This window comes from Mustelus asterias, unplaced genomic scaffold (assembly GCF_964213995.1).
Source record: "Mustelus asterias unplaced genomic scaffold, sMusAst1.hap1.1 HAP1_SCAFFOLD_4481, whole genome shotgun sequence".
Classification (NCBI taxonomy): domain Eukaryota; kingdom Metazoa; phylum Chordata; class Chondrichthyes; order Carcharhiniformes; family Triakidae; genus Mustelus; species Mustelus asterias.
This window is the reverse complement of record NW_027594424.1, coordinates 518-16,906: the sequence shown is the minus strand read 5'-3', so window position 1 is coordinate 16,906 and position 16,389 is coordinate 518. Positions and strand designations below refer to the sequence as shown.

The 16,389-nt window shown below is 54.3% G+C and overlaps 1 protein-coding gene across 1 annotated transcript; it reads right to left on the bottom strand.

Moving 5' to 3' along the window:
* Positions 1-228: 228 nt before the first annotated feature.
* On the bottom strand, positions 229-13,718 carry LOC144491117 (cyclin-T1-like). Its single transcript, XM_078208796.1, has 5 exons — positions 13,695-13,718; positions 10,885-10,966; positions 9,032-9,160; positions 614-674; positions 229-396 (listed from the first exon to the last, which is right to left on the bottom strand). The coding sequence occupies exons 1-5, from the start codon at positions 13,712-13,714 to the stop codon at positions 311-313; spliced, it is 378 nt and encodes a 125-aa protein (XP_078064922.1). The 5' UTR covers positions 13,715-13,718; the 3' UTR covers positions 229-310.
* Positions 13,719-16,389: the final 2,671 nt, after the last annotated feature.

The following is a 16,389-nucleotide window of genomic DNA, read 5'->3' as shown; positions in this document are numbered from 1 at the left end:
GGGACAGGTACAGCACGGGGTTAGATACAGAGTAAAGCTCCCTCTACACTGTCCCCATCAAACACTCCCAGGACAGGTACAGCACGGGGTTAGATACAGAGTAAAGCTCCCTCTACACTGTCCCCCATCAAACACTCCCAGGACAGGTACAGCACGGGGTTAGATACAGAGTAAAGCTCCCTCTACACTGTCCCCCATCAAACACTCCCAGGACAGGTACAGCACGGGGTTAGATACAGAGTAAAGCTCCCTCTGCGCCGCAGAGGTTATCTGAGTAATATTTAATCCACTTATCCTGTTGCGTTGTTTTTTACTTGCCTTTATCTTCCTTACCTCTCACTAGCTGCGTACACTTCACCACGTGTGTGTGAGGGTGGTCGATAGTGATGTCGAAACCTGCAAGAGACGGGACATTGCACAGTGGTAGAGTCAGCGGCGGACAGGAGCTGGTCACTCATCAGAGTAAAGCACCCCCCAGTCCCCAGTCCCCCCCCCCCCCGCAGCCCGAGAACAGAGACTGTGCGCGCCCAGCGGTGTGCGCTGAGCTGGACCGCTCGTCCAGAGGGACGAGGCCTGCACGCACGCACGCACGCACGCCCGCCCCAGCACTTACCCAGGGTCTGCAGGATCACGCTCTCGAGGATGACAAGGTCCTGGGCTTGCTGCAGGTACGCCTGGGGGGTGGGGAGAAGAGACTCATTACTCACTGAGAATCAGCAGCAGGAAGGCCCACACTGTTACACAGCATCACTCCCACAGACACGCTCCGCCGCTCGCACGCGCGCTCTCCCTCTCGCACGCGCACCTGTCCCTCACACACACACACGCACACACTCCCTCCCTCTACACTGTCCCCCCGTCAAACACTCCCAGGACAGGTACAGCACGGGGTTAGATACAGAGTAAAGCTCCCTCTACACTGTCCCCCATCAAACACTCCCAGGACAGGTACAGCACGGGGTTAGATACAGAGTAAAGCTCCCTCTACACTGTCCCCGTCAAACACTCCCAGGACAGGTACAGCACGGGGTTAGATACAGAGTAAAGCTCCCTCTACACTGTCCCCATCAAACACTCCCAGGACAGGTACAGCACGGGGTTAGATACAGAGTAAAGCTCCCTCTACACTGTCCCCATCAAACACTCCCAGGACAGGTACAGCACAGGGTTGGATACAGAGTAAAGCTCCCTCTAGTAATAGAGATGTGGAGGAAGAAATTGCTAAGCAGATTATGGATATGTGTGGGGGTCACAGGGTAGTTGTCATGGGGGACTTTAACTTTCCAAATATTGATTGGAACCTTTGTAGGTCAAATAGTTTGGATGGGGCAGTTTTTGTGCAGTGTGTGCAGGAGGGTTTCCTGACACAATATGTGGATGGGCCGACTAGAGGTGAGGCCACATTGGATTTGGTACTGGGAAATGAACCGGGCCAAGTGTTAGATTTGGTTGTGGGAGAGCAATTTGGAGATAGTGACCACAATTCGGTGTCTTTTGTTATTGCAATGGAGAGGGATAGGGCCGTACGGCAGGGCAAGGTTTACAATTGGGGGAGGGGTAATTATGATGCGATTAGGCAAGAATTAGGGGGCATAAGTTGGGAACAGAAACTGTCAGAGAAAGGAACTAATGAAAAGTGGAATTTTTTCAAGGAACAAATACTGGATGTCCTTGATAGGTATGTTCCTGTCAGGCAGGGAGGAAATGGCCGAGTGAGGGAACCATGGTTCACAAAAGAGGTGGAATGTCTTGTGAAAAGGAAGAGGGAAGCTTATGTAGGGATGAGGAAACAAGGTTCAGATGGCTTGATTGAGGGTTACAAGTTAGCAAGGAATGAGCTGAAAAAGGGGCTTAGGAGAGCTAGGAGGGGACATGAGAAGTCCTTGGCGGGTCGGATCAAGGAAAACCCCAAGGCTTTTTACTCTTTTGTGAGGAATAAAAGAATGACCAGGGTGAGGTTAGGGCCGGTCAAGGACAGTAGTGGGAACTTGTGTATGGAGTCAGTAGAGATAGGCGAGGTGATGAATGAATACTTTTCTTCAGTGTTCACCAAGGAGAGGGGCCATGTTTTTGAGGAAGAGAAGGTGTTACAGGCTAATAGGCTGGAGGAAATAGATGTTCGGAGGGAGGATGTCTTGGCAGTTTTGAATAAACTGAAGGTCGATAAGTCCCCTGGGCCTGATGAAATGTATCCTAGGATTCTTTGGGAGGCAAGGGATGAGATTGCAGAGCCTTTGGCGTTGATCTTTGGGTCCTCGCTGTCCACGGGGATGGTGCCAGAGGACTGGAGAATGGCGAATGTTGTTCCTCTGTTTAAGAAAGGGAATAGAAATGACCCTGGTAATTATAGACCGGTTAGTCTTACTTCGGTGGTTGGTAAATTGATGGAAAGGGTCCTTAGGGATGGGATCTACGACCATTTAGAAAGATGCGGATTAATCCGGGATAGTCAGCACGGATTCGTGAAGGGCAAGTCGTGCCTCACAAATTTGATTGAATTTTTTGAGGAGGTAACTAAGTGTGTTGATGAAGGTAGGGCAGTTGATGTCATATACATGGATTTTAGTAAGGCGTTTGATAAGGTCCCCCATGGTCGGCTTATGATGAAAGTGAGGAGGTGTGGGATAGAGGGAAAGTTGGCCGATTGGATAGGTAACTGGCTGGCTGACCGAAGACAGAGGGTGGTGGTCGATGGAAAATTTTCGGATTGGAGGCAGGTTGCTAGCGGTGTGCCGCAGGGATCAGTGCTTGGTCCTCTGCTCTTTGTGATTTTTATTAATGACTTAGAGGAGGGGGCTGAAGGGTGGATCAGTAAATTTGCTGATGACACCAAGATTGGTGGAGTAGTGGATGAGGTGGAGGGCTGTTGTAGGCTGCAAAGAGACATAGATAGGATGCAAAGCTGGGCTGAAAAATGGCAAATGGAGTTTAACCCTGATAAATGTGAGGTGATTCATTTTGGTAGGACAAATTTAAATGTGGATTACAGGGTCAAAGGTAGGGTTCTGAAGACTGTGGAGGAACAGAGAGATCTTGGGGTCCATATCCACAGATCTCTAAAGGTTGCCACTCAAGTGGATAGAGCTGTGAAGAAGGCCTATAGTGTGTTAGCTTTTATTAACAGGGGGTTGGAGTTTAAGAGCCGTGGGGTTATGCTGCAACTGTACAGGACCTTGGTGAGACCACATTTGGAATATTGTGTGCAGTTCTGGTCACCTCACTATAGGAAGGATGTGGAAGCGCTGGAAGGAGTGCAGAGGAGATTTACCAGGATGCTGCCTGGTTTGGAGGGTAGGTCATATGAGGAAAGGTTGAGGGAGCTAGGGCTGTTCTCTCTGGAGCGGAGGAGGCTGAGGGGAGACTTAATAGAGGTGTATAAAATGATGAAGGGGATAGATAGAGTGAACGTTCAAAGACTATTTCCTCGGGTGGATGGAGCTATTACAAGGGGGCATAACTATAGGGTTCGTGGTGGGAGATACAGGACGGATATCAGAGGTAGGTTCTTTACGCAGAGAGTGGTTGGGGTGTGGAATGGACTGCCTGCAGTGATAGTGGAGTCAGACACTTTAGAAACATTTAAGCGGTTATTGGATAGGCACATGGAGCACACCAGGATGATAGGGAGTGGGATAGCTTGATCTTGGTTTCAGATAAAGCTCGGCACAACATCGTGGGCCGAAGGGCCTGTTCTGTACTGTTCTATGTTCTATGTTCTACACTGTCCCCCATCAAACACTCCCGGGACAGGTCCAGCACAGGGTTGGATACAGAGTAAAGCTCCCTCTACACTGTCCCCCATCAAACACTCCCAGGACAGGTACAGCACGGGGTTAGATACAGAGTAAAGCTCCCTCTACACAGTCCCCCATCAAACACTCCCAGGACAGGAACAGCACGGGGTTAGATACAGAGTAAAGCTCCGTCGACACTGTCCCCCATCAAACACTCTCAGGACAGGTACAGCACGGGGTTAGATACAGAGTAAAGCTCCCTCTACACTGTCCCCCCGTCAAACACTCCCGGGACAGGTACAGCACAGGGTTGGATACAGAGTAAAGCTCCCTCTACACTGTCCCCCATCAAACACTCCCAGGACAGGTACAGCACGGGGTTAGATACAGAGTAAAGCTCCCTCTACACAGTCCCCCATCAAACACTCCCAGGACAGGGACAGCACGGGGTTAGATACAGAGTAAAGCTCCGTCGACATTGTCCCCCATCAAACACTCTCAGGACAGGTACAGCACGGGGTTAGATACAGAGTAAAGCTCCCTCTACACTCTCCCCCATCAAACATTCCCAGGACAGGTACAGCACGGGGTTAGATACAGAGTAAAGCTCCCTCTACACTGTCCCCCATCAAACACTCCCAGGACAGGTACAGCACGGGGTTAGATACAGAGTAAAGCTCCCTCTACACTGTCCCCCCATCAAACACTCCCGGGACAGGTACAGCACGGGGTTAGATACAGAGTAAAGCTCCCTCTACACTGTCCCCCATCAAACACACCCAGGACAGGTACAGCACGGGGTGAGATACAGAGTAAAGCTCCCTCTACACTGTCCCCATCAAACACTCCCAGGACAGGTACAGCACGGGGTTAGATACAGAGTAAAGCTCCCTCTACACTGTCCCAGGACAGGTACAGCATGGGGTTAGATACAGAGTAAAGCTCCCTCGACACTGTCCCCATCAAACACTCCCAGGACAGGTACAGCACAGGGTTAGATACAGAGTAAAGCTCCCTCTACACTGTCCCCCCCATCAAACACTCCCAGGACAGGTACAGCACGGGGTTAGATTCAGAGTAAAGCTCCCTCTACACTGTCCCCATCAAACACCCCCAGGACAGGTACAGCACGGGGTTAGATACAGAGTAAAGATCCCGCTACACTGTCCCCATCAAACACTCCCAGGACAGGTACAGCACGGGGTTAGATACAGAGTAAAGCTCCCTCTACACTGTCCCCATCAAACACTCCCAGGACAGGTACAGCACGGGGTTAGATACAGAGTAAAGCTCCCTCGACACTGTCCCCCATCAAACACTCCCAGGACAGGTACAGCACGGGGTTAGATACAGAGTAAAACTCCCTCTACACTGTCCCCCATCAAACACTCCCAGGACAGGTACAGCACGGGGTTAGATACAGAGTAAAGATCCCGCTACACTGTCCCCATCAAACACTCCCAGGACAGGTACAGCACGGGGTTAGATACAGAGTAAAGCTCCCTCTACACTGTCCCCCCCATCAAACACTCCCAGGACAGGTACAGCACGGGGTTAGATACAGAGTAAAGCTCCCTCTACACTGTCCCTATTAAACACTCCCAGGACAGGTACAGCACGGGGTGAGATACAGAGTAAAGCTCCCTCTACACTGTCCCCCATCAAACACGCCCAGGACAGGTACAGCACAGGGTTAGATACAGAGTAAAGCTCCCTCTACACTGTCCCCATCAAACACTCCCAGGACAGGTATAGCACGGGGTTAGATACAGAGTAAAGCTCCCTCGACACTGTCCCCCATCAAACACTCCCAGGACAGGTACAGCACGGGGTTAGATACAGAGTAAAACTCCCTCTACACTGTCCCCATCAAACACTCCCAGGACAGGTACAGCACGGGGTTAGATACAGAGTAAAGCTCCCTCTACACTGTCCCCCATCAAACACTCCCAGGACAGGTACAGCACGGGGTTAGATACAGAGTAAAGATCCCGCTACACTGTCCCCATCAAACACTCCCAGGACAGGTACAGCACGGGGTTAGATACAGAGTAAAGCTCCCTCTACACTGTCCCCATCAAACACTCCCAGGACAGGTACAGCACGGGGTTAGATACAGAGTAAAGCTCCCTCTACACTGTCCCCATCAAACACTCCCAGGACAGGTACAGCACGGGGTTAGATACAGAGTAAAGCTCCCTCGACACTGTCCCCCCATCAAATACTCCCAGGACAGGTACAGCACGGGGTTAGATACAGAGTAAAGCTCCCTCGACACTGTCCCCCATCAAACACTCCCAGGACAGGTACAGCACGGGGTTAGATACAGAGTAAAACTCCCTCTACACTGTCCCCATCAAACACTCCCAGGACAGGTACAGCACGGGGTTAGATACAGAGTAAAGCTCCCTCTACACTGTCCCCCATCAAACACTCCCAGGACAGGTACAGCACGGGGTTAGATACAGAGTAAAGATCCCGCTACACTGTCCCCATCAAACACTCCCAGGACAGGTACAGCACGGGGTTAGATACAGAGTAAAGCTCCCTCTACACTGTCCCCATCAAACACTCCCAGGACAGGTACAGCACGGGGTTAGATACAGAGTAAAGCTCCCTCTACACTGTCCCCATCAAACACTCCCAGGACAGGTCCAGCACGGGGTTCGATACAGAGTAAAGCTCCCTCGACACTGTCCCCCCATCAAACACTCCCAGGACAGGTACAGCACGGGGTTCGATACAGAGTAAAGCTCCCTCTGCACTGTCCCCATCAAATACTCCCAGGACAGGTACAGCACGGGGTTAGATACAGAGTAAAGCTCCCTCTACACTGTCCCCGTCAAACACACACTCTCGCGCGCACTCTCTCGTACTCCCTCCGCCTCTCTCTCTGCCCTCCGTCTCTCTCTCTCTCTCTGTCCTCCATCTCTCTCTCTCTCCGTCTCTCTCTCTCTGCCCTCTGTCTCTCTCACTCTGCCCTCTGTCTCTCTCTCTCTGCCCTCTGTCTCTCTCTCTCTCTCTCTGTCAGTCCTCCGTCTCTCTCTCACTCTGCCCTCTGTGTCTCTCTCTCTCTGCCCTCTGTCTCTCTCTCTCTCTGTCAGTCCTCCGTCTCTCTCTCTCTGCCCTCCGTCTCTCTCTGTCTGTCCTCCGTCTCTCTCTCTGTCCTCCGTCCTCTGTCTCTCTCTCTCTCTGTCCTCCGTCCTCTGTCTCTCTCTCTCTGCCCTCCGTCTCTCTCTCTCTGCCCTCCGTCTCTCTCTCTCTGCCCTCCGTCTCTCTCTCTCTCTCCGTCTCTCTCTCTCTCTGTCCTCCGTCCTCTGTCTCTCTCTCTCTCTGTCCTCCGTCCTCTGTCTCTCTCTGCCCTCCGTCTCTCTCTCTCTCTGCCCTCCGTCTCTCTCTCTCCGTCCTCTGTCTCCCTCTCTCTGTCTGCCCTCCGTCTCTCTCTCTCTGCCCTCCGTCTCTCTCTCTGCCCTCCGTCTCTCTCTTTGCCCTCCGTCTCTCTCTCTGCCCTCCGTCTCTCTCTCTGCCCTCTGTCTCTCTCTCTGCCCTCCGTCTCTCTCTCTGCCCTCCGTCTCTCTCTCTGCCCTCTGTCTCTCTCTCTCTCTGCCCTCCGTCTCTCTCTCTCTGCCCTCCGTCTCTCTCTCTCTCTGCCCTCCGTCTCTCTCTCTGCCCTCTGTCTCTCTCTCTCTGTCCTCCGTCTCTCTGCCCTCCGTCTCTCTCTCTCTGCCCTCCGTCTCTCTCTCTGCCCTCCGTCTCTCTCTCTGCCCTCCGTCTCTCTCTCTCTCTCTGTCTGTCCTCCGTCCTCCGTCTCTCTCTCTGCCCTCCGTCTCTCTCTCTCTGCCCTCTGTCTCTCTCTCTCTCTGCCCTCTGTCTCTCTCTCTCTCTCTCTCTGTCCTCCGTCCTCCGTCTCTCTCTCTGCCCTCCGTCTCTCTCTCTCTCTCTGTCTCTCTCTCTCTGCCCTCCGTCTCTCTCTCTCTCTCTGTCCTCCGTCTCTCTCTCTGCCCTCCGTCTCTCTCTCTCTCTCTGCCCTCTGTCTCTCTCTCTCTCTCTCTCTGTCCTCCGTCCTCCGTCTCTCTCTCTGCCCTCCGTCTCTCTCTCTCTCTCTGTCTCTCTCTCTCTGCCCTCCGTCTCTCTCTCTCTCTCTCTCTGTCCTCCGTCCTCCGTCTCTCTCTCTCTGCCCTCCGTCTCTCTCTCTCTCTCTGTCTCTCTCTCTCTGCCCTCCGTCTCTCTCTCTCTCTGCCCTCCGTCTCTCTCTCTCTGCCCTCCGTCTCTCTCTCTCTGCCCTCCGTCTCTCTCTCTCTCTGCCCTCTGTCTCTCTCTCTCTGCCCTCCGTCTCTCTCTCTGCCCTCTGTCTCTCTCTCTCTCTGCCCTCTGTCTCTCTCTCTCTGCCCTCCGTCTCTCTCTCTGCCCTCTGTCTCTCTCTCTCTCTGCCCTCTGTCTCTCTCTCTCTGCCCTCCGTCTCTCTCTCTGCCCTCTGTCTCTCTCTCTCTGCCCTCTGTCTCTCTCTCTCTGCCCTCCGTCTCTCTCTCTCTCTGCCCTCTGTCTCTCTCTCTCTGCCCTCCGTCTCTCTCTCTCTGCCCTCCGTCTCTCTCTCTCTGCCCTCCGTCTCTCTCTCTCTGCCCTCTGTCTCTCTCTCTCTGCCCTCCGTCTCTCTCTCTGCCCTCCGTCTCTCTCTCTCTCTGCCCTCTGTCTCTCTCTCTCTGCCCTCCGTCTCTCTCTCTCTGCCCTCCATCTCTCTCTCTCTCTGCCCTCTGTCTCTCTCTCTCTGCCCTCTGTCTCTCTCTCTCTGCCCTCCGTCTCTCTCTCTCTGCCCTCCGTCTCTCTCTCTCTGTCCTCCGTCTCTCTCTCTCTGTCCTCCGTCTCTCTCTCTCTGCCCTCCGTCTCTCTCTCTCTGCCCTCCGTCTCTCTCTCTGCCCTCCGTCTCTCTCTCTGCCCTCCGTCTCTCTCTCTCTGCCCTCCATCTCTCTCTCTCTGCCCTCCATCTCTCTCTCTCTGCCCTCCGTCTCTCTCTCTCTGCCCTCCGTCTCTCTCTCTCTGCCCTCCGTCTCTCTCTCTCTGCCCTCCGTCTCTCTCTCTCTGCCCTCTGTCTCTCTCTCTCTGCCCTCCGTCTCTCTCTCTCTGCCCTCCGTCTCTCTCTCTCTGCCCTCCGTCTCTCCCTTTTTGCGCTCCGCCTGGTTCTGACAACTCCTCTGTCAGTCAGCCTCACCGGACAGGAGTGGAATAAATTTTCTCAAACAGCGACTCAAAGATCAGGGCCAAACCAGCCGCGCGCGCGGGGTGAAACAGCAAGTACTTACGTCGCTCTTGGTGTCGGGAGGCGGGTCCTGAGGATTGAGACAAGCGTGAGCCACCTTGATTACATGTTCCAGCTTGCGAGGTTGTTCTTCCACCTTGGCTGCCAGGAAGAGGGCAGCAGGAGCAATGCTCTGCGCGAAACACAGTTTGGTGTGAGTATGATACGGGTGTATACATCCACAGCGTACACAGAACAGGGTCATTCAGAGAGTAATTGCCGCATTCCTGCAGCTGTAGGTTGGCACTTGGTGGAGGGAGAAAAATCAATGGCCGCAAACATTGGAGTTGGCACAGTGCGGGTTAGCGCCGCTGCCTCACAGCGCCAGGGACCCGGGTTCGATTCCCGGCTCGGGGGTCACTGTCCGTGTGGAGTTTGCACGTTCTCCCCGTCTCTGCGTGGGTTTCCTCCGAGTGCTCCGGTTTCCTCCCACACTCCAAAGATGTGGAGGTTATGGTGGATTGGCACATCTTTGGACACTAAGGGGCAATTTAGCATGGCCAATCCACCCTAACCTACACATCTTTGGACACTAAGGGGCAATTTAGCACGGCCAATCCACCCTAACCCACACATCTTTGGACACTAAGGGGCAATTTAGCATGGCCAATCCACCCTAACCTACACATCTTTGGACACTAAGGGGCAATTTAGCACGGCCAATCCACCTAACCCGCACATCTTTGGACACGAGGGGGCAATTTAGCATGGCCAATCCACCCTAACCCACACATCTTTGGACACTAAGGGGGCAATTTAGCATGGCCAATCCACCCTAACCTATACATCTTTGGACACGAGGGGGCAATTTAGCATGGCCAATCCACCCTAACCTGCACATCTTTGGACACTAAGGGACAATTTAGCATGGCCAATCCACCCTAACCTACACATCTTTGGACACTAAGGGGCAATTTAGCACGGCCAATCCACCCTAACCCACACATCTTTGGACACTAAGGGGCAATTTAGCATGGCCAATCCACCTAACCCGCACATCTTTGGACACGAGGGGGCAATTTAGCATGGCCAATCCACCCTAACCCACACATCTTTGGACACTAAGGGGGCAATTTAGCATGGCCAATCCACCCTAACCTATACATCTTTGGACACGAGGGGGCAATTTAGCATGGCCAATCCACCCTAACCTATACATCTTTGGACACGAGGGGGCAATTTAGCATGGCCAATCCACCCTAACCTACACATCTTTGGACACGAGGGGGCAATTTAGCACGGCCAATCCACCCTAACCCACACATCTTTGGACACTAAGGGACAATTTAGCATGGCCAATCCACCCTAACCTACACATCTTTGGACACTAAGGGGCAATTTAGCATGGCCAATCCACCCTAACCTACACATCTTTGGACACGAGGGGGCAATTTAGCATGGCCAATCCACCCTAACCCACACATCTTTGGGACACTAAGGGGCAATTTAGCATGGCCAATCCCCCTAACCTGCACATCTTTGGACACTAAGGGGCAATTTAGCATGGCCAATCCACCCTAACCTACACATCTTTGGACACTAAGGGGCAATTTAGCATGGCCAATCCACCCAACCCCTGTGTCCAAAGATGTATTGGTTAGGGTGGAATGGCCATGCTAAATTGCCCCTTAGTGTCCAAACATGTCCAATTTAGCATGTCCAATCCACCCTAACCTGCACATCAATGGACTGTGGGAGGAAACCGGAGCACCCGGAGGAAACCCACGCAGACACGGGGAGAATGTGCAAACTCCACACAGACAGTGACCCGAGCCGGGAATCGAACCCGGGTCCCTGGCGCTGTGAGGCAGCAGCGCTAACCCACTGTGCCACCGTTGGACAGCGCAATAGACTTACGTTGCGATGGAACTTGGTGAAGCACTGAAGCATGTAGAAGCGGTGCATGTACACAATCGCTGTGTTGATAGTGAGTTGAGAGCTGGAGATCGAGCGTTAAAGGGAATAACTCTGGTCGGTGTGCAGATCACAGACAACTGCAGTGTAAACATCCAGAGGGTCCCTGGATGTCCAGCACAGGGAGGTGGACATCAGGACCCAGTATTCGAGGGCAGGGCTGGAAGTTGCGGTTGTAGATGAGACTGAAGGTTAGACAGACACACATCCTGTCTCTCTCTCTATACCTGGGGGCCTATATTTATATATTATATACACACACACACAGGGTAATATCTGAGTGTCCCCTGTCTCTCTCTCTCTATACACGGGGCCTATATATACACACACACACACACACACACGGTGATATCTGAGTGTCCCCTGTCTCTCTCTCTCTATACACGGGGCCTATATATACACACACACACACACACACACGGTGATATCTGAGTGTCCCCTGTCTCTCTCTCTCTATACACGGGGCCTATATATACACAGACACACACACACGGTGATATCTGAGTGTCCCCTGTCTCTCTCTCTCTATACACGGGGCCTATATATACACACACACACACACACACACGGTGATATCTGAGTGTCCCCTGTCTCTCTCTCTCTATACACGGGGCCTATATATACACAGACACACACACACGGTGATATCTGAGTGTCCCCTGTCTCTCTCTCTCTATACACGGGGCCTATATATACACAGACACACACAGACATAGTAATATCTGAATGTCCCCTGTCTCTCTCTCTCTATACACGGGGCCTATATATACACAGACACACACACACACGGTGATATCTGAGTGTCCCCTGTCTCTCTCTCTCTATACACGGGGCCTATATATACACAGACACACACACACGGTGATATCTGAGTGTCCCCTGTCTCTCTCTCTCTATACACGGGGCCTATATATACACAGACACACACACACGGTGATATCTGAGTGTCCCCTGTCTCTCTCTCTCTATACACGGGGCCTATATATACACAGACACACACAGACATAGTAATATCTGAATGTCCCCTGTCTCTCTCTCTCTATACACGGGGCCTATATATACACAGACACACACACACGGTGATATCTGAATGTCCCCTGTCTCTCTCTCTCTATACACGGGGCCTATATATACACACACACACACACACGGTGATATCTGAATGTCCCCTGTCTCTCTCTCTCTATACACGGGGCCTATATATACACAGACACACACACAGACATGGTAATATCTGAATGTCCCCTGTCTCTCTCTCTATACACACGGGGCCTATATAGATACACACACACTTTATATAGACATGTCTGTGCCTGGGGCCTATATCGATACCCACACACACACAGATATACAAGTCTCCCCTGTCTCTCTCTATACCTGGAGCCTGTATATATATATATAAACACATACATATATACATGGTGAGATATGAGTGTTCGCTGTCTTTCTCCCTCTATACCTGGGGCCTGTATATACACATACAGACACACACACATGTATATATATATCTGAATGTACACTATCTCTCTCTATACCTGGGGCCTGTATATACACATACAGACACACACACACATGTATATATGAATGTACACTATCTCTCTCTATGCCTGGGGCCTGTATATACACATACAGACACACACACATGTATATATATATCTGAATGTACACTATCTCTCTCTATACCTGGGGCCTGTATATACACATACAGACACACACACATGTATATATATATATGAATGTACACTATCTCTCTCTATACCTGGGGCCTGTATATACACATACAGACACACACACACATGTATATATGAATGTACACTATCTCTCTCTATGCCTGGGGCCTGTATATATTTTTTTAGTTTATTTATTGTCACAAGTAAGGCTGACATTAACACTGCAATGAAGTTACTGTGAAAATCCCCCCTAGTCGCCCACACTCCGGGGCCTGTTCGGGGTGACACTGAGGGAGGATTTAGCACGGCCCAATCCACCCTAGCCCAGCGCCCGTCTTTCAGACTGTGGGAGGAAAACCGGGAGCACCCGGAGGAAACCCACGCAGACACGGGGAGAAGGTGCAGACTCCGCACAGACAGTGACCCGAGGCCGGGAATCGAACCCGGGACCCTGGCTATCCACTGTGGCACCGTGCTGCCCTATACGTGTCTATACACACATATACATAGACATGGTGATATGGGTGTCCCTTGCCTCCGTCTTGGGCCTATACACACACACACACACACACATACAGGCATGGTGATATGTGTCCCATCTCTGTACTTGGGGCTTGTACACACACACATCTATGTATACACACGGTTACATATACGCATGTCCCCCCTCTCTCTCTGTACCTGGGGTATATACACACGCACACACAGACATCAATAGACATGGTAATATATGAATGTCCCCTATCCCCCCTCTCTGTCTCGGGCCTGCTCCCAGCTGAAGCCTCCTCCTCTCCCTGTGCCTGTCCCTCCCTCCTTCTCTCCCTGTGCCTCTCCCTCCCGCCTTCTCTCCCTGTGCCTCTCCCTCCCGCCTTCTCTCCCTGTGCCTGTCCCTCCCTCCTTCTCTCCCTGTGCCTCTCCCTCCCGCCTTCTCTCCCTGTGCCTGTCCCTCCCTCCTTCTCTCCCTGTGCCTCTCCCTCCCTCCTTCTCTCCCTGTGCCTCTCCCTCCCGCCTTCTCTCTGTCCCTGTGTGTCTCTGGGGCCTGTTCCCAGTCGAAGCCTCTGCCTCCCTCTCCCTGAAGGATACACGTTGATGCGCTGCCCCATGTCCTGCAGCCTCTCTCTGTCCTTGTGTCTCCCCCTATCCCTGTCTCTCTCTGCCCCCCTGTCCCTGTCTCTCTCTCTGGGGCCTGTTCCCAGTTGAAGCCTGCTCCTGTCCCTGTGTCTCCCTCTCCCCCTATCCCTTGATGCACTGCCCCATGTCCTGCAGCCTCCCTCTATCCCTGTCTCTCTCTCTCTCTGTCCCCCCCCCCCTGTCTCTCTCTCTCTGGGGCCTGTTCCCAGTTGAAGCCTGTCCCTGCCCCTCTCTCCCTGAAGGATACACGTTGATGCACTGCCCCCTGTCCTGCAGCCTCTCTCTGTCCCTGTGTCTCCCTCTCTCTGCCCCCCTGTGTGTCCCCCCTCTGTCCCTGTCTCTCTCTCTCTGGGGCCTGTTCCCAGTTGAAGCCTCTCTTTGTCCCTGTGTCTCCCCCTATCCCTGTCTCCCTCTCTGTCCCTGTGTCTCTGTCCCATGTGCGGCAGCCTCTCTCTCTCCCTGTGTCACCCTCTCTCCCCCACTGTGTGTGTGTCCCCCCCCCCTCTCTCTCTGGGGCCTGTTCCCAGTTGAAGCCTGCCCCTTTCCCTGTACCTCCCTCTCTCTATCCCTGTGTCTCTCTCTCTCTGTACCCCCGTCCTCCCTCTCTCTCTCTCTGGGGCCTGTTCCCAGTTGAAGCCTGCCCCTTTCCCTGTACCTCCCTCTCTCTATCCCTGTGTCTCTCTCTCTCTGTACCCCCGTCCTCCCTCCCTCTCTCTCTCTCTGGGGCCTGTTCCCAGTTGAAGCCTGTCCCTGTGCCCCTGCCTCTCCCTGAAGGATACACGTTGATGCGCTGCCCCATGTCCTGCAGCCTCTCTCTCTGTCCCCCCCCCCCTATCCCTGTCTCTCTCTGCCCCCCTGTGTGTTCCCCCCCTCTCTCTGGGGCCTGTTCCCAGTTGAAGCCTGCCCCTCTCCCTGTGCCCCTGAAGGATACACGTTGATGCGCTGCCCCATGTCCTGCAGCCTCTCTCTGTCCCTGTGTCTCCCCCTATCTCTCTCCCCTCCCTGTGTCTCCCCCTATCCCTCTCCCCTCCCTGTGTCTCCCCCTATCCCTCTCCCCTCCCTGTGTCTCCCCCTATCCCTCTCCCCTCCCTGTGTCTCCCCCTATCCCTCTCCCCTCCCTGTGTCTCCCCCTATCCCTCTCCCCTCCCTGTGTCTCCCCCTATCCCTCTCCCCTCCCTGTGTCTCCCCCTATCCCTCTCCCCTCCCTGTGTCTCCCCCTATCCCTCTCCCCTCCCTGTGTCTCCCCCTATCCCTCTCCCCTCCCTGTGTCTCCCCCTATCCCTCTCCCCTCCCTGTGTCTCCCCCTATCCCTCTCCCCTCCCTGTGTCTCCCCCTATCCCTCTCCCCTCCCTGTGTCTCCCCCTATCCCTCTCCCCTCCCTGTGTCTCCCCCTATCCCTCTCCCCTCCCTGTGTCTCCCCCTATCTCTCTCCCCTCCCTGTGTCTCCCCCTATCCCTCTCCCCTCCCTGTGTCTCCCCCTATCCCTCTCCCCTCCCTGTGTCTCCCCCTATCCCTCTCCCCTCCCTGTGTCTCCCCCTATCCCTCTCCCCTCCCTGTGTCTCCCCCTATCCCTCTCCCCTCCCTGTGTCTCCCCCTATCCCTCTCCCCTCCCTGTGTCTCCCCCTATCCCTCTCCCCTCCCTGTGTCTCCCCCTATCCCTCTCCCCTCCCTGTGTCTCCCCCTATCCCTCTCCCCTCCCTGTCCCTGTCTCTCTGCCCCCGTGTCCCCCTCTCTCTCTCTGGGGCCTGTTCCCAGTTGAAGCCTGGCCCCTCTCCCTGCCCCTGAAGGATACACGTTGATGCGCTGCCCCATGTCCTGCAGCCTCTCTCCCCCCCCGTGTCCCCCTCTCTCTCTCTCTGCCCCCGTGTCCCCCTCTCTCTCTCTCTGCCCCCGTGTCCCCCCCTCTCTCTCTCTGCCCCCGTGTCCCTCTCTCTCTCTCTGCCCCCGTGTCCCCCCTCTCTCTCTCTGCCCCCGTGTCCCCCTCTCTCTCTCTCTGCCCCCGTGTCCCCCTCTCTCTCTCTCTCTGCCCCCGTGTCCCCCTCTCTCTGCCCCCGTGTCCCCCTCTCTCTCTCTCTCTCTGCCCCCGTGTCCCCCTCTCTCTCTCTGCCCCCGTGTCCCTCTCTCTCTCTCTCTCTGCCCCCGTGTCCCCCTCTCTCTCTCTGCCCCCGTGTCCCCCTCTCTCTCTCTCTGCCCCCGTGTCCCCCTCTCTCTCTCTCTCTCTGCCCCCGTGTCCCCCTCTCTCTGCCCCCGTGTCCCCCTCTCTCTCTGCCCCCGTGTCCCCCTCTCTCTCTCTGCCCCCGTGTCCCCCTCTCTCTCTCTGCCCCCGTGTCCCCTCTCTCTCTCTCTGCCCCCGTGTCCCCCTCTCTCTCTCTCTGCCCCCGTGTCCCCCTCTCTCTCTCTCTGCCCCCGTGTCCCCCTCTCTCTCTCTCTGCCCCCATGTCCCCCTCTCTCTCTCTCTGGGGCCTGTTCCCAGTTGAAGCCTGGCCCCTCTCCCTGAAGGATACACGTTGATGCGCTGCCCCATGTCCTGCAGCCTCTCTCCCCCCCTGTGTCTCCCCCTATCCCTGTCTCTCTGCCCCCGTGTTCCCCTCTCTCTCTCTCTGCCCCCGTGTCCCCCTCTCTCTCTCTCTGCCCCCGTGTCCCCCTC

Excerpts from the sequence above, each read along its gene's own strand:
- LOC144491117 (XM_078208796.1), bottom strand. The coding sequence starts at position 13,714 with ATGGGGCAGCGCATCAACGT. Across the intron at positions 10,967-13,694 it reads ATGGGGCAGCGCATCAACGT|CTCTCAACTCACTATCAACA; the intron begins GTATCCTTCAGG and ends CTCGATCTCCAG. Across the intron at positions 675-9,031 it reads CTCCCGACACCAAGAGCGAC|GCGTACCTGCAGCAAGCCCA; the intron begins GTAAGTACTTGC and ends CCCACCCCCCAG.